General features: G+C 44.7%; 1 protein-coding gene across 7 annotated transcripts in view; it reads right to left on the bottom strand.

Moving 5' to 3' along the window:
- Positions 1-26,022, bottom strand: part of fbxw7 (F-box and WD repeat domain containing 7) — a 113,878-nt gene that overhangs the window by 28,558 nt on the left and 59,298 nt on the right. For 2 of the 7 annotated variants that reach the window (XM_045208506.1, XM_045208514.1), the window contains exon 1: positions 1,162-1,541. The exons of the other annotated variants lie outside the window; for them this stretch is intronic. In XM_045208506.1, coding sequence (XP_045064441.1) covers positions 1,162-1,200 — 39 coding nt within the window. In that variant the 5' untranslated portion in view covers positions 1,201-1,541. Of the gene's footprint in view, positions 1-1,161; positions 1,542-26,022 lie in introns of those variants that run through there. 7 annotated transcript variants of the gene reach the window in all.

Genomic DNA, 26,022 nt, shown 5'->3' with positions numbered 1-26,022 from the left:
AACGACTTGCAGTCTCATCACCAAGGTCTATGAAAATGTCAACCATGATAAGCGTACATTTCTGGATGACTGATACTATAACGAATAAAAATCTATCTTCAAGGTTGTTTTGCCTTATACACACAGTCTGACACAGTGACCCATTATTTGTGCTTGAAGCCTCAAGCAAGTCTACAGTGTCAGGAATATACTCTCTTCTTCAACAGGCAATTCAACAGATACTGCATAGTTCCTGTAGGCTATATGATGTGTGAGTCACTTGGCAACACAAGATGCCCATAACTGCATATGTAATAGCCTGATGCATAACACATAGGCACACCAAGGGAAATATATGGAATAGGAAACGGAATAGCTACAACCTAACCTAACAAGCACTGATAAAAAACATTATGTTCACTATAACTTGGTAATGGAGGCTATATTTTATGCAAAATGGGAGGAAAATTGCCATATTCTGAATAGGTCTGGTTTTGCATCCACCATAAGAACATAAAAATGCAAAGTATCTAGTCTAATCATTCCTTTTGATGTAAACGCACTCTCTCTAAAATGTACAATTGTAGCCAATTGGTTAATATATGCCGTGATGCAGTGATGCAAAGGAACAAACTGCTCACACGGTCAATGTGACACGCAACTGCAGTTACTTGATGAGCAGATAGGCTGGGTCACCGCGCTTCAACAACGGGCAGAATCCATGGTAAAGGAATGAATGTTCATTGCTCAAATATTATAGTATGAAAATGTGACGCTAGGGCAGCAAACCGCACGTGTAATTACTATGCAATAGGCCTATGCATAAAACCAATGCATAAGCAATATTTATTTATTCGGTTGCCGACATCCCTTTACCCTGAATGTCATAACAATGAACCCAGGACCGATGTGCTCAGTATGCATTTCAGTCATTCTAAAATATTAATAAAATGGGTTATGATATGAGCCCCGCATCATTTCACTGCTGTTCCTGTTCATCCTCTGCAGTGCCTGCCCATATAAGCTGCTGATTTACACAGCGCCGCGTCATTTTCAGCCATTCGATTCGCAACCGGCAGAAAATATTTCCCAGGCGCTTGGTCAACACGTCAATCACGCAACGATTATGACAGCGAGATTGTGCCGCATGATGATGTATATAGACGTAGAAAGCCTACTCACTTTATAGAAAATCATCTTTAAAGTGCCGTAGAAACCCATGTTGGTAATCCGGCAGTGGTTTCCTATTCCTTCACTGCGAATCGTTGACTCCCAAATATGTCAGAGTGGTAGAATCGCAGTGCCAAGTAGAGCAGGGCAGGGTACTCGCAGGTAGATCCGTGACAATCTCTGATGTGGACATGCTCGAGCACGTCACCGAATGGGCGTGCGTGCGTGACAGTAGGTGTAGTAGATTCTCCGTATGTAATAGCGCCGTCCGTGCCACACCGATAGATTTTCTCAGTAACGATTCAAAATACAGAACGATGTAACTAGGAGGCTCTCACTACCGATGGCCCCACAGGACTGCGCGAGCGAGGATAATGAGCAAGGAGAGAGGGCTGAGAAAAAAGGGGAAGTTGCAACTCGGAGAAAGGGGAGGAGTGGCTAGGGGAGAAAGCGCAGGACCATGCCCTCTTCAGAGCCTTTACAACGCTAGCTTCCGTGTAGAGCTCGGATTACATCTTCCCCGGCGGTGAGGAGGCGAATGGTGCAGTCCAACAATCAACAGTACGCGCAGCGCATCAATTATAGGAGCTGAGCAAGGCACGGTGCACAGGGGAACAAATACACAGCAGCCAGGCAGAGGTAGGGAGGGGGGACCACGGATGTGACTAGTTGGAGTACAGCTACGACCGGAAGTGACCTTTCGTAGCAGGTTAGGATAGCTTTTTCACTAATCCTAACCTTAACCTAATTCTCCTAACCTGCCATGTTAATTATGCTACGAAAAAGTAACTTCCGGTCATAGCTGTATTCCACCTAGACAACACCCCCCCATGGTTTAGCAGCAGTGGCACCCGTTATGTTCTTTCCCCATCACTGGGCAGGAGGTATTTATCACAACTTGCTTTGAATAGGATATTCTGTATAATCAGTACTCTGCTTAGGGCATGGAGGGCAGTCAGACACAAATTACATCGCGAAAAGTGAGAAACTAATATAAATATTTGAGGGAAAATATGATATTGAATAAACTAAAAATGTACTTAATATTTCAGCCCACACATAATAAACTCATAACATTCATATTATATTCCGCATTTCATTCAGCCCGGGGATATTTGTGGTCCTCTGTAGCTCAATTGGTAGAGCATGGCGCTTGTAACGCCAGGGTAGTGGGTTCGATCCCCGGGACCACCCATACGTAAAAAATGTATGCGCACATGACTGTAAGTCGCTTTGGATAAAAGCGTCTGCTAAATGGCATATTATTAATATTATTATTATTATAAAGAGAAATCCATGATTCTCTAGTTGGCAGCGGTACACAATATGCACTTCAGATGCAGCACCTGATTTACACATGAAATGGATGCTAATCCCGTTTTAATATGTGCAAAAACCATTATGGGCCTTAGTTAACATAACTAGAACATAGGTGATAGCTTAACAACTGGGAATGGGCTATCACATGCAAATGATACTGCTGGCGAGGGGAAATAAACATTTACATTTACATTTTAGTCATTTAGCAGACGCTCTTATCCAGAGCGACTTACAGTTAGTGAATACAATTTTTATTTTATTTTTTTATTTTTTATTATTCCCCATGGGAATTGAACCCACAACCCTGGCGTTGCAAACGCCATGCTCTATCAACTGAGCTACATCCCTGCCGGCCATTCCCTCCCCTACCCTGGACGACGCTGGGCCAATTGTGCACCGCCCATGAGTCTCCCGGTCGCGGCCGGCTGCGACAGAGCCTGGATTCGAACCAGGATCTCTAGTGGCACAGTTAGCACTGCGATGCAGTGCCTTAGACCACTGCGCCACTCAGGAGAACGGCAACTGTAAACTGTAACTGTAAACTGCTGGTTTGGGTCCAAAACAAACAAATACAAAGTCACAGATGAACAAACTAATAAATAACATGGTTGGAGGTAAATACACATTGTTAAAAGAGACGGCTTTGAGACTTATTTGTATTTCTGTCACTTCCGAGGTAAGAGGGAAGCTTTGCACAGGCTTATCCAGCTATCCGGTAAACAAAACCTGCCCTGGCAGGTAGCTAGCTCGGCTTTTCTTATTCAAATAATGCCTTGTGCAGAAAATAAATAAATACACTGTTTACTTTGATCAATTTGGACAAACAGGAAACTAGTCTGGGGATCTTGAATTAGCTCCGCCAACACCTGCAAGGTAACAGCAACTAGCCTGCAGTCCTGCAATTCTCTGAACATGTTGAGACTTGTTCTCCATAGGGGCCGACTCACAAAGAGGCTGTTGCAGTGCCCATATTTCCTGTTGAGAGCAAGTTTTTGAAACTATTGAGAGCTTCATTGGCAACATGGAAGTACATTGTTTTATTATCTTGTTAGAACATCTATTTTAGACATCCATCAGCACATTACCTATGAACCAAACATACGGTCACATTCTACAAATCCAGCTTTGTGTTTTGAAGCCCTAGTGTCAGTCGCGGTTGAGTAATCAAATTTTTTTTTTGCCAATCCATTTCCCTTCCATCAACACCTTGGAGATTCCCTAAAAACAAACCACTTCTATATAGCTATGACCAGAAGTTACGTTTTCGTAGCAGGTTAGGAGAACTTATGCAGCAGGTTAGGATAATTAACGTAGCAGGTTAAGAGAATTAGGTTAAGGTTTGGAAAAGGGTTTTTGTTATACTTTACGTAGCAGGTTAGGAGAGCATTTTCGCTAACCCTAATGAAATCAAGCTTTATTTATATAGCACATTTCAGACATGAACGCAATGGAACGCGCTTCACGGGAAAAAAACATAAATCAATATTTGCTACACAACAAACATCAGAGGATAAAAACTAACTTCAGTTCGTAGCTGTATCGAAGTGGTGTGCTTTTTTTGGGTAGTCCCCAACACATTGAGTTCCTGACCCTGTTCCACTGTTCACCTCCCTAACAGCCTCTGTATTAGTCAGTTAAGATGATTCAAACAACCACACAGAGACAATGGAGGAGGATCACAGGAAGGGCCTCTTCACAGGTTATCAGATCGACCAGCTCTAAAGGCCATTAAGACACTCGACACCTGTCATTATCCAATCATCTGGATTCAGGTGGGAAATCGGGGGGTTTGGAGGTGAGAGGTGAGGAGAGGCACTTGTCGAATGGGTCAGACAAGACAGAGAGGAGAGAAATTGTGCCAGTATCCCAAAACCATTTGAAGGAAATCTGAAAATTCGTACGAGGCAGGCAATATAGCAACTGCTTAGAAAAGCAAGCCACCTGGATATCCAGATGTTAGTTTAATAGAGAGAGTAAACCATGTACACACACACACAGCTATTCATGTTTTATGACAAGGACTTGCATGTATGACAAGTGACTTTTAAAGGGTACAATTGAGTCCTTTGAGAGAGGGGCCTCACTGCAGCCTCACCTGCTCCTCATGTCATCTAGTGTTGGAGGGGGTAAAGGTGGACAGGTGCAGTATAACTAGGATAGTCTGGCACTCCCTGTGTGTGTGTGTCCCTTATCCCTGCACTGGAAATCTGTCCTCTGTCCCCCAAGCAGCGCACCGAGCGGTCGATGTGTGTGTGTTTGGGGGCCTCTTGAGAACAACCCCCTTGCTGCCCAACCTTAACACAGTACATTGGAATGCGTGGAACGCGAGAGGGGTGGCGACCCCAGCCTTTGAAGAGCCTGTGACCTCTGTTGCTCCCCTTCTGCCGCTCAGTAAGGCATTAACAGACAGCTTGGAGGCGCTAGGCTCTTACCTCACACCACTTATCAAAACCTCTCAAAAACCCTCCCGTCCCAGACATGGGGCTTCCACAAAACAGGTGTCCTCCGAAGTAAACTCATTTCAGACTCATATCTCAGCCTTGTCCGTTTTTTTTTATTCTTGTCTTTAAGTGATAGACCTCCGTGTGAGAGAGAGAGAGAGAGAGAGAGAGAGAGAGAGAGAGAGAGAGAGAGAGAGAGAGAGAGAGAGAGAGAGAGAGAGAGAGAGAGAGAGAAGAGAGAGAGAGAGAGAGAGAGAGAAAAGAGAGAGAGAGAGAGAGAGAGAGAGAGAGAGAGAGAGAGAGAGAGAGAGAGAGAGAGAGAGAGAGAGAGAGAGAGAGAGAGAGAGAGAGAGAGAGAGAGAGAGAGAGAGAGAGAGAGAGAGAGAGAGAGAGAGAGAGAGAGAGAGAGAGAGAGAGAGAGAGAGAGAGAGAGAGAGAGAGAGAGAGAGAGAGAGAGAGAGAGAGAGAGAGAGAGAGAGAGAGAGAGAGAGAGAGGAGAGAGAGAGAGAGAGAGAGAGAGAGAGAGAGAGAGAGAGAGAGAGAGAGAGAGAGAGAGAGAGAGAGAGAGAGAGAGAGAGAGAGAGAGAGAGAGAGACCGAGGGGTCCAGTATGAAAAAAGAAAATGTATGCACTCACTAACTGTAAGTCGCTCTGGATAAGAGTGTCTGCTAAATGACTAAAATGTAAATGAGAGAGAGAGGCGGCTAATATATGATGAATGCTTCTCTTTGTTGGAATATATATATATATATATATATATATATATATATATATATATATTGGGAACTAGAATGGAGAATGTAGTAAAATTACTATCTTGTAACAGTGCAGTGGTATGTCTGGAGGGCAAATGCAAATGCTTGATTTCTTTTAAGTCTCTCCTCTCTCTCTCGTATAGGGCTTCCTACACAAACAGTTGGCTACAGCACGTGGATGGATGGATTTCTATGGCAGTGTTTCAGCCAACAGAATAGAAATTAGCTTATGAGTTCTTCAGGAAAAATGGAGCATCCATGACAGTTTTTTTAATGTACGTGACACTGCAGTATTTCAAGGAAAAGGAACTGCAGAACTGATTAACGGAATTCATAATTCTTCATGAAAAATGAAGGGACTTAACCCTCTCTATAGGTGGATTAGATGGACTCGGACATTGAGCTTTTCAAAGGCAACAGATGTAAGTGGGAAAATACCCTGGCTCAAGCTATAGGAGAAGGGCCTCCTTGATCAAATGTTTAACGTGGGACCTCGCTGAACTTGAAGAAGCAGAAAATACTTCCACGGCAGTGGTGCATTGCTAAATAACCGCTGTGTCATTGTCCTGGCGGTGACTAAATAGGGGACCAGGGCGGGGGGGCTTCAGTCTCAATGGCCGCTCACCGAGAGGGTAAGAGAGCAGGGTGCATTCCAACCAGACGGATGACATGCGATCGACGGACGACTACGGGGGGAGAGGTGGGACAAATGGAACCTTGGATCATCTGTGTAGAATTCCATTCTGAGGAACACAATAATAGCAAAATTCTGAATAATGACATCATCTGCCTGTGGCTGCTTGGAAACCATTAGCATAATAGCCTTTAGCCACCCACGCGACTGCAACCCCCGAAAGCAGGGCCTCTATTGGGGTCAGGTCAACGAGGAAATTAAAGTGAGGATGGGCGGACATCTCCCACTGTGACATCACTAGTATTCCATGGGAAATGATATGGACAGAACAGAGGATAGAAGGGCAATGACCATTACTGCCAATCACTCACTGTTAAGAGTCAGGTAGTAACTTAACCTGGACCCAAGGTTGTTCTCATGCTTGATATCTGGCAGGCTGAATGTCTGGGAAGCCTGCAGAAATTCCAGAGAGACCAATAGTCTCCACTACAGTGCGTTTTGGAGAGGAGAAAGAGCGTAAAACTTTCTGCACCAGGGAGAACAAAAGTTGAACTCCAGGGCAGACACACACCCTATAAAGCCCAAGACACCAGGAAAGATCGGGTGTGCTATGGACCCGTGATAATAACACCATCAATTACTGGGACTAAACTCATATCGAGCTTTATTAGTTGTTTATCCGACATCAGGATCTAAAATGGGACTTTCTATTTCCCTGCTGAAAGCCACTGAAGGTCAGACTTCACGATAACACCACGAGGCATTTCCACTTCCCGGAAGGAATACTTAATAACTAAGTAAATAAGAAATCAAACCGCTGACTAAAGACTTTTATATTTTTCTGCCCCGGGGTTCAAGTGAGAAGAGAGACATCGGACGTCACAGTGATATTTATCTAACCAACTGTGCCATCTCTGGATTACAAAAGAGAGAAACTAAATTAAATCCCTGGCAGACAAAATGGTCACCTGTATTATTTTCCTAATCGAAAGGAACCAGTTCTTTGTCCATTAGCAGGAAGTAGGTAGCAGGCTCATGTTCAACGTCCAGCGGCATTGTGGGAAAAAGTATATCTGGGTGGTGGGCTCCTGCAGTTTCTCAGTGGATGAGGGGGCTAGCGGCTTCTTCCAGACCCCCCAACTGGAGCCTTCTTTTCTGGGGTGGGCCAGGCACGGCACCTCCTAGCTATGGAGGCCTGGCCAGATCTGAGGTCAGTAAACCTCACTTACCTTGTATTTTCCCATTGCCTACTGCTATAGTGTATCACTGATCTGTGACCTGCCTTTACCTTTTCCATTTGAGTCATTTAGCAGACACTCTTATCCAGAGCGACTTACAGTTAAGTGAGTGCATACATTTTTCATACTGGCCCCCCGTGGGAATCGAACCCACAACCCTGGCGTTGCAAGCGCCATGCTCTACCAACTGAGCTCTTTAGAGAGGGACGTCAAATGAAATGGGGGAAGAGGAAGCTGTTGACCTTGTCGAGTAGAGCGAATAAATCATTTAGCAGGAAGTGTTGTGTCCTGTGTGGATGGGTTGAATTAACCCTTTGGCCTTGACGTTTACACTGAACTACAGAGAAGCTGACACACACACACACACACACACACACACACTTTAACCACAGAATGAGAAGCACACATACACAGATAGAAAGCCAAAAACGAGTGATCCCTCTTGGATTCTTTGAAGCCAGTCTTGACCTTTACCCATAGTCAATTCATACAGAGATGTTCTGATAGCTGTGAAAGGCGGCTCTAAACGTGATCAGTCAGAGAATGACTTATGTACCAGACAGCCACACAGGAAACCAATGTCAGGGTTGATATAATGTTTCTGGGAGCATTTATAGAACATCGTTATATGATTTAGCTGTAGGTCTGTACCATGAACAGGGAACTTACTAACACTGACACTCCAATAACGCAGTTAACATAATACCCAGGCTAAACACTGTTGGAGTACGATGTGAATATTAACCCTCTATCCCATCCCTACTGTGTTGCGGCTTAGCATGTTTTGCATTTACCCCATCAATACTTCACATGGAAATGAACACGGAGAGACGAGAGGGTTACAGAATTGGTAGAGTCATAAGCCAGGTGAAACTTGGCCCGCGGGCCTCAACATTTACAGAGGAACGGATAAACCCCTTTAATTATTCAGAATTGCCACTCCACAGCCCAGATTAGGCAGAACGAGCCAAACTGCAAAGAAGCAGCGGTGGTTTGATGGCTGTTGGCTGTGGGTGTCTGGATGAGCTAGTTGGAGGAGGAGGAGGAGGAGGAAGAGGAGGAGGATGAGGAAGAGGGGGATGAGGAGGATGAGAAGGAAGAGGAGGAAGAGGAGGATGAGAAGGAGGAGGAGAAGGAGGAAGAAGAGGAGGAGGAGAAAGAGGAAGAGGAGGAGAAAGAGGAGGAGGATGATAAAGAGGAGGAGGAGGAGAAAGAGGGGGAGGATGAGAAAGAGGGGGAGGATGAGAAGGATGAGAAGGATGAGGAGGATGAGGAGGATGAGGAGGAGGAAGAGGAGGAGGAGGAAGAGGAGGAGAAGGAGGAAGAGGAGGAGAAGGAGGAGAAGCATGTGGAGAAGGAGGAAGAGGAGCAGGAGGAAGGCTGGGAAAAAGTGAGAGGAGCCCAACTGTGTCTGCGTCACCTTTGACCTTCCTGGGTCTCTGGGTTCTGCCCATTGCTCAATAGGGGACTATAGTTCCACGTCCTTTTTCACACTCAGATCTCAACCTCTTCTAACCCTATCCCTAACCACAGCCCCACAACACTCCACCTCTCCCAACACACACACACCCTAACCCTGGGCAGCTAGCAGCTATTTAGCATGCTGGACTGTTCCAGGCAAATGGCATTGGGGGGGGTGAAGGAAACAGGCCTAGCCTTACTGGGTCTCTGGGGAACCATTGCCCTCTCCTAATAGGATCAGAAAGAGCAGGCTATTCAATCCAGACCTCTGCAAATGAGAGATATGAAGCAGGAAGCCAGACTCCATTGCACTCCATCTTTCTGTCGTCAACATGGGGGAATGGGCAAGTATATTGGTCATTCCCCCCTGCTCCACCAAGGCATTTACCTTAATTTGGAGAATAATTTATAAAGCCAGTAACTCGGCGTGTAGTAAAATGCCATGGGAGATTGCAGATGGGCTGGCCACGTCCTTATTATCAAGCTTCCGTATCTCAATAAACGGTGACCTTTAATGCAGAGTGGTGTGTGGGTGTGACGCACTTTGCCAAGATGTGGGACTGTTCATTGAGTTAGGATTGTGTGGCCGTGGCTCTGTACATCCGCAGCACACACAACAACACACACACAGCACGTCTCTCCCACCCACGCTCGCGCTTCAGCAGAAGACGGACGTCACTTTCTCCTTTAAAATAGCTCCAAATTACAGCCCTGCTGCTCCGCTAACAATACCCGAGCACTAATAGGCATTCTCCTAGACCCTGCACTGGAGGGGGCAAGCCAGGGAAGAGGAGGAGGAGGAGGAGGAAGAGGAGATGCAAGGGTAAGGGAATCTCGCAAGAACCCACAGCATGTTCCTCATGTACAGTTTTCTAGAAAAAGCCACACTATCTTTTCAACAACACCATACCGTAGCCAACTCCATACTACCAAACATCCCTCTCAAAGCAGAAGATAAAAACTATACAGGGTCTAAACTGGAGCAAAATCTATTCTCCGAGATATAATTGGAGTGGATGGAGCAGCAGGCAACTTTGGGCTTCGGGTCTCAGAAAAGATAGATAGTGGGATAGTCTTCCCCAGAGCCGAGGAAGAAGAAAGAACTATAACTCATAAGCTGAGGCTAGCAGAGAAGACAAGAAACTGAACGGAGGACGGAGAAGCAATTTGGAACGAAGAGGATGAGGTAGACATTGTCTTTTTGAAGATTACGGCGTGATGAATCAGGAAGACAGGTGAGCCTGAAGACAGGTGAGCCTGAAGGATGGCGTAACGTGGAAGGAATGCAGGTGGAGAATCCTGGAACGTCTTGACGTGTTTTGCTGAGCTACGGCCAGCAACAAGAACCCCCTTAGTACCAGAAAACCCATTGTACGAGCAGTCCTGAAACATTGCTCCCTTTCAATACCGCTGTTCTCCCATACTTGACAGTTTACCTACCCAATGTACTAGCTGCCATCTCCACAGCAACCAGCTACACATAGACAAACAAGTCACAAACATATAAACAAGGGTCTTATGATAAGAATGAGGTCAATATGAAAGACACGGCGGCCATTTTCAACCGCAGTCCAATTACTAGTCTCGTGGGGCAACGTTTGATCTTGTTTAGATGTTGGCCATTGGCTTAGCCTTTGAAAAGTACAGGCTCTTTGTCTTAATGGACTTTGAGAGATTAACCTATAACGGGCTAACAGCAGGAGTGATAGTGTTGTGATGGAGCCAGGGGGTAGAAATGCTGCCACACACACACACACGTTGCCATGTCTTGTGTTCAAAGTGAAAGAGACATAAATGGACCTTGTTTTGGGTGGTTTGTCAGTGGAATGTGACTGACGCAACTCAACAGCAATGCAACCTGGTCCGAGTAGCTGCGGAATGGCCATAACACCAGCCATGTCTGAGATATTTTCCTCCATTCCTGAGTATGCAAGTACAGTATTTTAACATGACAGTGTATGCTTGTGTAAGTAAGCATGTTTGTCAGTCAGAGTGTGTGTGTGTGTGTGTGTGTGTGTGTGTTTGTGTCAGTGAGAGTTTTTGCATGAATGCATACGTGTCTGTACTGTAGCTAAATCTGAAGCAGTAATCTGCTAGAGTGCGTGTACGTGTGAATGTTTCGTGGGTTTTAACACATGCTCCCTGATAGCGGAATCATGCCGTCTTTCTGCATGACTGGCTGAGCAGCAGTGGTGCGGAAGAGCGTCCTCCCGTTCTGGGAACATTCATCACACTACCTCGGTTAACCCAGTTAGCATCACCACACGTGAACGCAGACACACTCGGTATTTCAGAGACCCTCCCTATTTCCACACGTCTCAACAGCGTCAGGTAGTCACCATATTCCCCGAGGAGAAGCTAGGTAGAACACAAATACATCTCTATGTTGATAACACCTAGGTCTATACTGTATCCATGCTGCATGTAGCCTAGTGGTTAGAGGACAGCCAGCAACTGGCGGGGCTGCCAGTTCGAATCCCGGGTCCGACAGGACAAATCTGTCGGGAAGTGAGCTGGTATCTAATCCTAGATGCCATTGGCTGCTTTTGTGCCCTTGCGCCCAGTGTGGAAGCCCCATGCATCTCTCCAAAAGCTGTATGTGTCTTTCGTAGGGGTTGGTTTAAAAGCCAAAGTCACATTTCCGATTGACCAATAAAGAGATCTTATTCTTATTTAGAGCAGCCGGCCAGACCTCACAGGCCATTCACCACATCCACTATCCAGACCTCACAGGCCATTCACCACATCCACTATCCAGACCTCACAGGCCATTCACCACATCCACTATCCAGACCTCACAGGCCATTCACCACATCCACTATCCAGACCTCACAGGCCATTCACCACATCCACTATCCAGACCTCACAGGCCATTCACCACATCCACTATCCAGACCTCACAGGCCATTCACCACATCCACTATCCAGACCTCACAGGCCATTCACCACATCCACTATCCAGACCTCACAGGCCATTCACCACATCCACTATCCAGACCTCACAGGCCATTCACCACATCCACTATCCAGACCTCACAGGCCATTCACCACATCCACTATCCAGACCTCACAGGCCATTCACCACATCCACTATCCAGACCACACAGGCCATTCACCACATCCACTATCCAGACCTCACAGGCCATTCACCACATCCACTATCCAGACCTCACAGGCCATTCACCACATCCACTATCCAGACCTCACAGGCCATTCACCACATCCACTATCCAGACCTCACAGGCCATTCACCACATCCACTATCCACCCTCTGCCTTGCAGCTGTAGTGCTAGCCACAGTCAGCTATAACTCTGCTACAATATTACACTGCAGCTAGAATATTACAGTACAGCTAGAATATTACACTGCAGCTAGAATATTACACTGCAGCTAGAATATTACACTGCAGCTAGAATATTACACTGCAGCTAGAATATTACACTGCAGCTAGAATATTACAGTGCAGCTAGAATATTACAGTACTGCTAGAATATTACAGTGCAGCTAGAATATTACAGTACAGCTAGAGTATTACAGTACAGCTAGAGTATTACAGTGCAGCTAGAATATTACAGTACAGCTAGAATATTACAGTACAGCTAGAATATTACAGTACAGCTAGAATATTACAGTACAGCTAGAATATTACAGTACAGCTAGAGTATAACAGTACAGCTAGAATATTACAGTGCAGCTAGAATATTACAGTATTGCTAGAATATTACAGTGCAGCTAGAATATGACAGTACTGCTAGAATATTACAGTACTGCAGTCCCTATTCTCCAAACACTTACCCCCTTAACTGGACAAATAACAGAGTGATTGTGTTTCAGTTAGGTTCAAATCGCCCAGAGAGGGTTGTGTGGCTTACAAAACATCTAATGGATTCATTTCATAAACATAAACATTCTACAACCACAACAAAGCCTGGTCCATCGTTTAGGCTGCATGAGCTGAGGCTTGTGTGTGTGTGTGTGTGTGTGTGTGTGTGTGTGTGTGTGTGTGTGTGTGTGTGTGTGTGAGAGATGGGGGCGACTTGCTTGACTCAACAGCCTGAGGCAAACAGAGTGCCACTAGGGAAAGTGTATGTAAAGCATAAATGTGTGTTAACAGCGGCGTTAACACGGCTCAATGACCTGCAGTGTGTCATGGGACTTTCCTCATGTAACATGTTTAAGTCTACAGAGAGGAGGGGTTAGAATAGGGAGGACAGAAGGTGGACAATCCCACCAGAGCTATAGTGAACGTATGACATATTGGTTTAATATGAGGAAGCAGAAATGACGCACAAGTGTGGGGAAATAAATATCTAGGTAAGTGTGTGTGTGGGGAAATAAAATGGTTGAGCATTGTGTGTGGATACAGAAATGGTTGAGTAGGCTATATGTGCAGTGAAACAGTTTCCTTTTTACAAGTGAGGCTGCTTGTATAGGAGAAGGGCAAGCACTCTACTGTCCTATTAACCAACTGAACTGAGACTGTTGAGGGTAGGGATGGATGGCTGGGAGGGAGGGAGGGTGAGACTGAGGACTTGAGGAAGGTGAGGTGTCTCCTGGGATTCAGAGTGCTGGATGTGAAAGTGGAGGGTCAGCGTAGGGCTGTTAAGGTGACCGTATTACCGCCACACTGGCTTTCCTAATATTAAGCACATTGTTTCGCTTTACAACAGGATAATAGTAGGCTTGTCACAATACCAACATTTTACAAACGTTACCAGGCCAAGTATATATAAAGAGTATATAAAATGCGCACGAATCCCGACAGAAAGACAAAAAAAAGGAACCTCTGGTAATATGGGTCATATTTTTTAAACCGTTTAGGCTAGAGACAAGACGTTTTCTTTGCTGTAAAGCCGCAAGCGTGCCCCTTGCGAAGCGGTGCTCCATTTTCCCTAGCTACACTCAGAGGCTCCATGACAGTGCACTTGCAAAGTCTACTCAGACTGGTATGTGCTCTTGGTTATAACAGGCGAAGAAATTATACAAATATACCAACATTGCTCACTTTGCGAGCTGCTCCAATGTAACAAATGTAGAAATCTAACAGAAGACTCATCAGGGTCTGCATCCCCGGTCGCCATCACGGCTAAATGATACAACAAAAACTGATGGAGGAATAGATGCGCGTGAAGAGCGGACGCAGAGAAGCAGGTGAGTGAGAGCTGGTAGGGGACGCGGCTGGCTGATTACAGCTGCCACACGTGATACGCGCATGAAAGTGAAGGGGATGTTATTGGACCTGCGCATACAAGAGACTAGTGGCTGTTGCTTAAAATCAACTGAATTTATCAACCAAACTGACTTTATAAACATTTTATAACAGGCGCCAGCAGGTTCTTTAGCTCAGTAGGGCTGAAAAAGTCGGTAGTATCATATGAAACGGTACTATGGTATTCTAAAATGTTGGTAACATAAGTATCATGACGTTTCGGTACCGTGATATTACCGTGGTACCAGTATACCGTGCAACACTAGAGTACAGCCTACCTGGCTGTTATGAAAATGAACCATGGGAAAAGCGTCCTCCATTCTCTATTTAAGTGCATAGATGTCATGTATTTTTTCCCCTGCCCCTGTTCAGACAGGTGCATGATAATGGTCCATTCTAAATCAAAACTCATTTCACACATATATTATTTAATATATGTAAAGACAAGATTCAATTAAGAATAGTCTGATGCGTGACAATATTATCACTTGTGAATGATGTCCGGCGTGCGCAGTAAGACAAGAAACAGCCATGTCTTTTTTTTGCGAGTTTTTCTAATCATAGTCACACACATCATGTAGCCTAGCCTATAGACCTATATGTTTTGATAAGGTTTGTATCAAATAAAGTGGCCAAATAACTCAAAATGTAGCCTGTAGGCCTAGGACACCTGGAACACCGTTAGAGAGCACATAGCCTACAGAGCCTAGTGAAACGTGTTCTTATAAACCCAGTCACTGCATAATCGCGTGTGAAAAGAGTTTTGACTGGCCACTATTTAAAAGAGGATCCCAGCTTTCTGGTGCTGCTATATTTATTGTTAAATAAATAACATAAGGACAACTCAGAGTATGCTACTCTGTTCTTATGAAACAGTCAACATTTTCTTCATATCATGTTTCTTTAGACCTGTCTAAAATAAATAATGGATTCATTGTGATGTGTAGGCTATATTAAATGGATTTATTATACTTTTTTAAATGTAGATGTTCCAAAGGTCTTCATCATTGACTTGTAGGCCAAGCGTGGAAGCCACGGGATGCTAAACATGTTTATGTTAATTAATGGTCAGTTACCGTGAGACAAGAAGTTATTTGCATGACAATCACCGGCTGACAACGTTTTATGACCGCCATAGCCCTAGGTCAGAGTCAGAACCGGTTCATTTGCGAGAGGGTTGAGAGAGGACCCTGCAGGATGTGCACACTGTGTGTGTGTGTGTGTGTGTGTGTACACTACAGTGTGTGTGCTTCACACACACACACACACACACACACACACACACACACACACACACACACACACACACACACTCCCTCATCCATGAAGTCCTCTGAGACCAGATAGACCAGGGATGGGCAACTCCAGCAACTCCCCCATCCCTAGCAAACACAGCTGATTCAACTAATTGTATTCTAAACTGATTAGTTGATTATTGGAGTCAGGTGTGCTAGCTGGGGCAAAAGTGTGACACCAATCAGGCCCCTGAGGACTGGAGTTGCCCGTCCCTGATATAGAGCAAGCAGCAAGAGGAAAGTGACAGACTGCAGGGGGAAATAATGTGATGTGTGTCAGTGGGAAGAGGAGAGAGAGAGAGAGCATTGCTGACATGTCACCCAGGCAACAAAACCTAGCAGAGAGTTCTCTCATGGCTATAAAAAGCCCTTGGCTATAGCCACCTCAGCACAGAGATAGAGCACCACTCAAAGAAACTGGTTACTACCCACAGGCAGAGAGAGAGAGGAGGGAGAGATAAACACAGGTTACTACCCACAGGCAGGGAGAGAGAGGAGGGAGAGAGAGAGAGAGGAGGGAGAGATAAAGAAAAGAGGCCATGCTCTAATGCTCCATGCTGTCAGTCCTGCTTGGAGTCTGAGGGAAGCAGAGATTTCTGATTGGCAGGTAGAGAGCCTGGAGTTAAACCTGAAGCAAAGGTAATGTAACCAGCCTGGTGGAGGTGAACACTGCCCTGAAATAGACACTGGTAAGGAGCAGACTGGAGATGCCAAGCAACATGTGGGAGAGGAGAGACCTTGATAGCAGCTGCTACAGATACTATCAAGTAGCTACTAGCTAGTAAAGTAACAGATACTAGACCTTGATGAAGAAGTAAGATGAAAACAACAAGAATGAACGTTGAAGGAATGTTATACTCATAGAAATATGGCTGCTGGTACACCCATCACCAAACGTTGACTTGAAATGGGAATGCCCGTTCTAGCCTAGTCTATTTCTATGGTTATAGCAACAGTCTCTGTTGGTGGTTCCCTCTCGCTTTCCAGAGCTGAAAAGGCAGACCAGACGTTAACAGTTTGGGCTGGGTTGGGCTCGAGGGGCCACCATATGTACACAGTGTCCTCAATTTCCTGAAGTTGAACTCTTTCTGGCTGTGCGGGCAGCGGCTGGGGGGGGGGTCTGTGAAGAACCAGATCACATTACGGTAGAAACCTGGGGCTGCATTCCAAATGGCGCCCTATTCCCTATATATTGCACTACTTCTGACCAGAGCCCTAGTCAAAAGTAGTGCACTATAAAGGAAATAGGGTGCTATTTGTGACACAGCCCTGGACAGAGAGAGTGCAGAGGCAGACCCCAGCTGCTGCATGGAGAGAACCTCACATCCCTGTGTGGGGTCTGGATTTAGGATATCCTGTTGTAGACAGCCAAGGGCTGAGGTGAAGCGGATTCGCCTCCCATCTTCCTCTCTCTTCATCCCTCGCTCTCTCCTTTTTGTCAGCAGTGAAAGGTCAGCGGCAGACAACCCCTTGCTATTCTCTCCCTCTCTCTCAGTTCCTAACTCTTTTTAGTACAGCAGTGGAGAGACAACCATCTTGCGTTCCCTCCATTTCTTCCTCTTACAATAAACTTTTATGTAGCTCATTAATTTCTTTGCACATCTCAATTTGGGAGAATAAATGCTGGCCCACCGGAAGGACATTTTTCCAATTAAGCCGCTTAGATAACTGCTGTGTTTTAATGTTGTTATCAGAAATTACACCGCGCAAAACAGCGACTTTAATAATTTGTCTTTCTTTCATTAACATGAGGAAGGGGATGAGGTCTTTCTGTCCTTCAGAACAAGTCTCCAGCTGGGTCTCAATTAATGCTGTAGATAGAAATACTGGTTGGTTTTTCTGGTGTCTGACTTTGAAAAAGTTAAAAAGGCTGAAATTCTCAAGCAGTTAATGCGGAGCTTGAGTCAGCGTTTCAGAGTCTTTGTGGAGACAGCGGTGGGACAGGGCAGGCTAGGTAGGCCAAGCAGGTCGAGACAGGCTGCTGAAGGGCTGAGACGTGGGACAGGGCAGGCTAGGTAGGCCAAGCAGGTCGAGACATGCTGCTGAAGGGCTGAGACGTGGGACAGGGCAGGCTAGGTAGGCCAAGCAGGTCGAGACAGGCTGCTGAAGGGCTGAGACGTGGGACAGGGCAGGCTAGGTAGGCCAAGCAGGTCGAGACAGGCTGCTGAAGGGTTGAACGATGCCCTCAAGGACAAGCCTGAGGCAGGGAAATGGGGGCTGCAGTGCGGCAACACAACAAACCCTTGTATTATTGAGAATGGCAATCTGCCTGTCATCATTTATACATGGGGGGCTGGTGGATATAGAAAGTTAAGTGCTCATGTATACCAAAGAGGCACATGGGGTCGACGATCCACCTGACTTTCCTAAACGGCCGTCCAGCGGGAGAGGCGGTTATGTATCCGTGTTAGTACACTTGGTTTCACCCGCCACCCCCTCCCCTTCTTTCAGCACCCAGTAGATAGTACATAGCAGTCCTGTACACTGCCCACACAGCTCTCAGGAAGAGTGCTGGAGAATACAGAATCATCAGGAACACTCCTACTCCCTCCATCTTGTGTTTACAAGTATGTATGCGTCTGCCTGGAGTGGTATTCGAACATCCAACCAGATCCAAGCCCATTGGCCTTCTAATCAGTTGTTATTCTTTGACTTTACTTTTCTCCCATCTCCTCTCTCCATATTGGTCTTCTCTTCATTCTTTGCTGTGTTTTCCACAGGCTGCATGTGTGTTTGTCTCTTCACTGTGACAGCTACCCTCAGTCCGTATTGTGCGGAGGCCATTTTATTTTCAGAGTGGGGCTGTTGCTACGAGTTCACCGAATTTCAATAGCCGGCGTCATTGAAAGTGTAACCACACAAAGCTACTGCCTACGTCTTCAGGGAGAGGGATGGGAAGAGGGTGACGAATAAAGAAGTGAAACAAGGACAAACATCGAAGGTAGTGCCAATATAATGCTACTCTTTCCCCTTGTCCTTACCCATTCATACTGGACTGCTGTCGTGCTGTAATCAGTAAGAATAATCAGCCTTTCAATCCAAGGTTACAAGGTCAAGGACGCTGCATTGACTACGAACCTGGCCATAATTTGTAAAGTAATTTGCTATCCAACTTCATATGCACCATTGTATTCAGAAAATGTCAGGGTAGTAAGAATCTAAAGTTATTTGAGCTTCATTTGGCTTCTTTGTAAGAATGTTTATGTTATTTAGTACAACGCAATCAATTCCATTGTGGAGAAATGATAATACCTCCATAGTATGCCAATCTTTTCACACACAATCTTATCACGACAGGACAAAAGACAGGAGGATATGACGAATATCAGCCCATCGTCCTTGCTAGTGACTATAGGGTTGAAAAAATATCCAGCAACTCAATGGACGTTTCTTTAAAATCACACTATCGATTCCAGGGATAAAATCCGAGGTGTAAGATGTTGCTGGGTTAGTTCGGTCACAGTGACCCTACAGCACCCAAGGACACAGAGGAAAGTGTGACACGACCCAGCTAGGCCTGTGAGGGAAAGGAAGTCGGCATGCGTGCTGACAGCTAGAGAACACAGCTGCGTTCACGCCGACCGTGTCACCCACACTGCAGTAGTGACGTTGGGGCATGTCATAACATGCCGTGTCATATCCTCGAGTTATAGAATGGCTCAGCGGGTTGCCCACCCTTTCCACAATCAAAACGTCAGCTACTCTGACCATGGCAAACCATTCTTGGACCTTGCCTGCTCTATACATTAATCATCGCTATTCAAAAAGCATGCCCAGTGCATGTTTCTTACCCATTCTATGCCGAGGTGTAGGCCTAAACCCATTGCCAATAAAAGCCTTTTTGACAATATATTTTAACACTAGCTACAGAACAGAAAAACCTTTCCAAAAACTATGGCTGTCATAATGGAAACCATACTAATGAACGGGGAAAAACAATAAACAGTAATGTTATTAACAGGCTTTTGGTCTCTCCATCATTCAATTTCCCCCTTTCATAAATCCCATGCTTTGCGTAGATGAGATGGTCGGTGGACCCTTTCCAGCGCAGAGCTCTAAAAATAAAGCCCTTAAAGCTTTGTAATGATACTCTGTGTCACAGTGTATCTCATCATGGTGGGGAGGCGAGGCCTCTGCTGAGAGGACCGTCTGTGTAGCAGCAATCTCTTTCGGGCAAAAAAAATGCACCAGTTTTACTGCGGATAGTGTTGCTCTGTCCTGATGTCAGTTCATCTTCTCGCCCTACGGTCCGCGCAATCAGAGGGAAACCCAGCCGTGAAGCGACCTTAGCTGTGACCTTCAAAAGAGAAGGGCAGAACGATGCCCAGCAAGCTTTCAGTTCAAGCCATGCTCTGCAGTCTGCGTGTGCCTGCAATCCGTATGGATGCAGTGGCATCATTTAGAGTAAAAGCATTGGGCTTACTTGTGCAGAGGCAGTTTGCAGAGGGACTGAATAACAGACGTTGATGATGTGTTTTGGGGTGGTGGTGCGTTCCTAAATGCAGGGAAAGAGCATGCATTATGTGGCAAGAATGATTAGTCTGTCAGTGCTAGGGCGTCTGCAGCACTGCTTCTCTTTCTCTGAAAACAACAAGATTGTTTTTCTTCACTCTCTCTCCATCGTCTCCACCCAAAGTAGTGTGTCTACTGTGAACGTCTGTGGGTCTTGATGAATCATGTCAAATTCCAATTTGGTCTCTTAGCAGAGAAACAATTGCTTTTGGAACGACTTTCAGTCAATTGCTTCCTAAACGATTGAAGTTGTCGGCTGTATACAAAGCTCAAAGTTTTCCTTTGTTTGGGGGCGGAACTCAGAAACACAATATGACCTTTTCAACCTGCCTCTGACGGGAGAGTGAAGGGGTGGTACGACAACTTTTATGTAAGGATATTTTTACAAGGCTCAATGACAGTGAGTTCTACTCTACTCTCCCCTCTGCAGAAGGATGTCAGAATATCTATCCGCACCTCCCGAGCCAGCTGACCACTTTCCTCTGAGAATGAGATATAGAGGAGACATGCTGGAAACATGGAAATAGTGAGGTTGGTTGGACTAGCTTCCAAAAAATAGACATTCCTCTGCAGACTGAGTGTCTTGCCTCTCATACCACAACAGCAGTACATTTTCCGGAGAATTCGGAGGTTTTCCGGCTCTGGAGCCGCATTCACTGCCTTCTTAGGGATCGTGGTTACTTCTGCATTTCAAGACCAGTGAAACAAAGCCGGAGGTGGGGGGGGTACCAGTCAGTCCTCTTTCTCAGGTAGAGAAAAACCTAGAGAAATTATCTACGGTTTAAAATAATCTATGAGGGTAGTCACTCCCGTTATATCCTGGTCCCTATATTTTCTCACCTCTCTCTCTCTCCCTCTTCTTCCCACTCTCCCCACAGGGCTTCAGGTCCGAGGGTGAACAGACCTTGAGTGGGCGTTGACACTGCATTTGTTTTGCACACAACACACGTCAGAGTCCACCCCACGGCAGGTCGGATAGGGCTACTAACAGGTGATCATTATCACACCAGTCAAAAATACCAATCTGTTGCCTTTAGCACCAGTTAATAGTGCTGTTTAATGATCAATACTCTCTGGAAAGGTCCAATAGCAGCAAGCACTAATACCACAGCCAGTCCATCTCAGCTGGCTTCCCCCTCAGGCTGTAGAAACAACCAGGGCAAGCAAGCTGGGCTCAGAATCATCATCCTTGACCTCTATAACTCCTGGGGTATGACCTTTGATGTCACAAAGCCCCCACAATGGGTGCCATGCACCTAATGACTTAACACTAGAACCTCTAAAGCGGTCATTATGACTGCTCATTTCTTTTATTACTCTGCCATTTATTAAGTCATGCCCCCCTCTGTCCTTGACTTTTCCTAAATGAGTCTATATAACACACCGCCGTTGTCAGAATCTTAATATCACAGTAGGGCCTGCTCCGCTCCTTCTCCCAACAGTAGGGCCTGCTCCGCTCCTTCTCCCAACAGTAGGGCCTGCTCCGCTCCTTCTCCCAACAGTAGGGCCTGCTCCGCTCCTTCTCCCAACAGTAGGGTCTGCTCCGCTCCTTCTCCCAACAGTAGGGTCTGCTCCGCTCCTTCTCCCAACAGTAGGGTCTGCTCCGCTCCTTCACCCAACAGTAGGGCCTGCTCTGCTCCTTCTCCCAACAGTAGGGCCTGCTCCGCTCCTTCTTCAGACTGTTGAAGGTGCAGTGCCCAGTTGATAATCACTCCCACAATTGCCTAAAAACTGAACCTAAACTATACCGAAACTAATTTCACACATAACAGAGGAAATAAATGAAGTAAAGTATGATGGGAAGAAAGGGTGAGTTGATGAGGAAGGGGAAGCGAACGAGGCATAATTATGTCATCACCAATTGTGAATGAAAAACAGGGCGGGCCATTCTATTGTATTGATCCATTCTAATTATAGGTCTAATCTTAAAATGGTATGTACCCTATATCAGTTCACCCAATCAAAGCAGTCTTATCAGTCTACTCTGGCCTACTTGGAGTAGGGTACACAGTGAGAGCGTGTGTAATTATAATATCTGGGAAAAGATCCACATCGGGCAGCAGGTGCGAATGTGGTGATGAGGCTTGTGGAACCTTACATTAGCAAGGGGAGCAATGTCACCATGGACAATTTCTTCACTTCACATTGACGAACAAGTTGCTTGCAAAGAAAACAAGTCAGGTCGGCACCATGAACAAAGTGAGACGGGAGCTCCCTCCCTCTATGCAAAATAAGGCACCTGAACAGCCGTTGTCGTACAAAGGTCGACGGGACACAATAAAGAAAGAACCGGAGTCTATTACACACTACAACCAAACAAAATGTATGTCAAAGTGTTTCAAGACTTACAAAAATGGTGTCAACTGTTAGGACAAGGGACAACAGCTAAATGAAACTGATGCCATTGCGTGAAGCTGCACACAAGCAGACAATAATGGACAATTTTTGACTGCTGTCACAACTATACTTATATTCATTATAATGCCTTTGTTGCTTTTGTGCAGTTTCACTATTTATCAAGGCCACTTGGCGATTATAATGATGCTTAGGCTACTGATGTTTTCATCATTTGACCGCGCTTCTTTTGACCCTGTCTTGGTGGTTGGGGTATTTTTGTAAAAAAACGTTATAAAAAATAAGCTGTTACCATGTTCCAACGCATATGCTTTCTGTTTCATAGTTGCTCCACGAATACCATTGATTGAACACTTGAATTTTGGCGTTTTTTTTTATATAGCCTACTTTAACATAAACAAATGAAAATGCTATTGTGTTATTTGAAATAAAATACAAATCGTATTCTAATTTTACCCAAGGCCTTCATAAACACAAACAACTGATTATTTTTGCGAAAGCATATCTTAATTACACAGTCAGAATGTTAGTCAGAAAGACTGCTCTTTAGTTTGAAGGGGGGTCCATTGAGGCCCAGCGGTTCTAGTTTTAAAGTGGAACTGACACCGTTTTAACTACTTTGCAGAAGTGAAACAGTTAATCATTATATTGGTCTAAAATTTCAAATTCGCAGTTTATGCTTTAAAACCAACTTTATAAGAGGTTTTAAAAATAGGTTACATTTGACTCAAAATTCCATTAGGTAGTCAGGCATTGTTGGCAGAATTAAAAGGATGCAGTCAATGCATTATTAAAACCCATAGCGGCCGTCTACGGCCTTTCAAATTACTATGTGTTGTAAACAATAATCTGTGTCAATATCGCAATACTAACTTGCTAACAACCTGTCGTTTTCGTGTGGCTGCTGTCATCAACCAGAAACAGGCTATGCTGTCAGTTTACTTTTCAACGTTTTTTAAAAACTTCATTACTCAAAATGACGGCGCTGAAGCGGACATGACTTTTCACTGTGAAAGAGGCTGTATCTACTGTATGTTGGTTGGTGATACGGATTTGGACACATCCTTTCACTTTGAAAAGCTATCATGTCGAGGTGAGTGAAATAAGTAAACAGCAGATATACAGTATGTTTGGTGTTTTCGATGTTTGATGCTGTGAAACTTTGGGAATAGCTCTCAGATTAGTAAGTCATGTCATGATAACTTGGTTGGTACAGGCGAGCCCATGAGCGGTGGAGATCGAATGATTGCTCTCAGTCTCATGGAAATAGTTGCAGTGTTTAGCTGTACATAGTCAGCTAACTATACTGAACAAAAATATAAACGCAACATGTAAAGTGTTGGTTTCATGAGCTGAAATAAAAGATCCCATACGCACAAAAAGCACATTTCTCTCAAATTTTGTGCAGAATTGTGTTTGATTAGAGGAGAGAGAGAATGTGTATGGTTGAGAAAAAGAACGGGAAGGAAGAGAGAGAGTAATAGTGTGAGAGGGAGAGAGAGATGATGTTCCTGACCACAATTGTATCCTATTTGTTGCCCCTCTAGGTCAGTGAAAGGGAGGGAAGTAATGTGGAGTCAGGGCTCAGCAGCAAAAGGCAGGGAGGAAGAGGAGTTAGAGATGATTGGAGGGATAGAGATGTGGAGCAATGAGGGAGGAGTGGAGCGAGAGGAGAGTGGAGGGAGAGAGGAAGAGGAGAGTGGAGGGAGAGAGGAAGAGGAGAGTGGAGGGAGAGAGGAAGAGGAGAGTGGAGGGAGAGAGGAAGAGGAGAGTGGAGGGAGAGAGGAAGAGGAGAGTGAAGAGTGTGGCACCATGGCGCGTGGACCGAGTTGTAACTCATTTGAAAGCATGTGAAGTTTGAAGGGCGCAAGAGAGGGTGTGTGGTGTGTTTCCGGAGTGGAGGCAGGGCAAAGCGTGGGAGATGTGTAGGAACCTCCTTTGAGTGCTCTACATGTTCTGGGCCACTTTGCAGGATGGGCCGTGCTTCCAGAAGTTCCATGACATGTTGTAGGCTAAACACAAACACTAAAGTGACAGGGTGAAATATGAACTTGTCCTCCACATCTTTTATTGTCTCTGAACAGTTGTTGTGTATCTTCTCTCTTTATCTGTCTCTATGTAACACTTACATTCACTGAATTGTTGTCAAAGTAGGCTACTATTTCTACGTTTTGTGTCAGGCCTGGTCTCTACTAAATCTTACTGAGAGAGGTTACCTACATTTTGAAATAGTCTCTGAATAGTTGTTTGCATTTTTTCATTGTTACAGAAGTAAGAATCGTTGTCAATCAAATAGCCTACTTTGTGTGGGTTTTGAAATACTTTCTGAATATTGTCATCTGGTCACATTTTGGATAATTTTTATTGATTTATATGTAAATAATATATTATACTTGGTACATTTTGAGTGAGTAATTTAGTCAAATTTACTCAAATTGAAATACTCTAGTTTTTTTTGTTGTGTTGAGTTTTAATCGTTTTTTGATAGTGTCTTTACACAATGGAAGATAAAATGAGTGTTCTTCCTATTGACATGAATGTGGTGTAACATTAAAGAGGTTGTGCTCTTTTAAACTAAGTTAACTTGTAATTGTCATTTGTTTTTGAGCTATGTCTGTTTGAAATGTGTGAGAAAATGAGCTTTATCTTGAAAATTCTCGGTAATCTACAGCATCATTCTAGAATTACATTAGGGTCTAAAGGGTTAATAATTCACCATAAATCGCTAGGTAGTCTAATAAATATTGCTATCAGGTTGTAAATCACAGCTGATACATTGTTCGTTTCAGTTTTCACTCTCACAATATTTTAGAAAAAAACGGACGAAAAGGGCAGTGATTGGGAATCTCCACACAATCAATCTAGCTATGCAGTAGCTACGTGGCTAAGGCTATAGCTTATTTATTTATGTAAGGCCTACTTACTTAGCTAGCAAGATAGCGAAGTCATTTAGCTAGCTAGAACCTAAAATGACAGAGCCTTGTAGCTACTGTAGCTAGTTAGATAGCAGCTGGAAGGATGCCATGTTGTTATGGGACTGGGGGCAGGCTGCAGGAGGCCAAACAGGTGACTTAATTATTCCCCATCGTATTTAAAGAGCAATGTTGACTGTCAACTACACGCTGAAAAAGTTTGAGAGGGTTTATTTACTGTCCCCTGTGCTAGATTTGAGCTCATATGGCTCAGGCTAACATTGTTGTGGTAGTTCTGGATAGGCACCTGAAGGAGATGGCCTACCTATTGGTTGTTTGATCAATTTGACTGTAAAGTTCCCAAAAGTAAGACTCGTGTGGCATTTATATATTTGCAGGAAACCATTCAAGGTTCTTGTGACTTTTGCTAGCTACCGCTTTCTAAACAATGATCGGAACAAAATCATGCTGTTCTGCTGCCTGTCCAGTGGAGTGCAACATCAAAGTGAAATGGCACATGACCATATGGCATGGCCTACAGTGAGGGAAAAAAGTATTTGATCCCCTGCTGATTTTGTACGTTTGCCCACTGACAAAGAAATGATCAGTCTATCATTTTAATGGTAGGTTTATTTGAACAGTGAGAGACAGAATAACAACAACAAAATCCAGAAAAACGCATGTCAAAAATGTTATAAATTGATTTGCATTTTAATGAGGGAATCTGATTGATTGATTGC

The sequence above is a fragment of the Coregonus clupeaformis genome, chromosome 3, assembly GCF_020615455.1.
Source record: "Coregonus clupeaformis isolate EN_2021a chromosome 3, ASM2061545v1, whole genome shotgun sequence".
NCBI classification, from domain to species: Eukaryota; Metazoa; Chordata; class Actinopteri; order Salmoniformes; family Salmonidae; genus Coregonus; species Coregonus clupeaformis.
The sequence above is the reverse complement of the archived record's forward strand: the minus strand, read 5'-3'. Positions and strand labels throughout refer to the sequence as shown.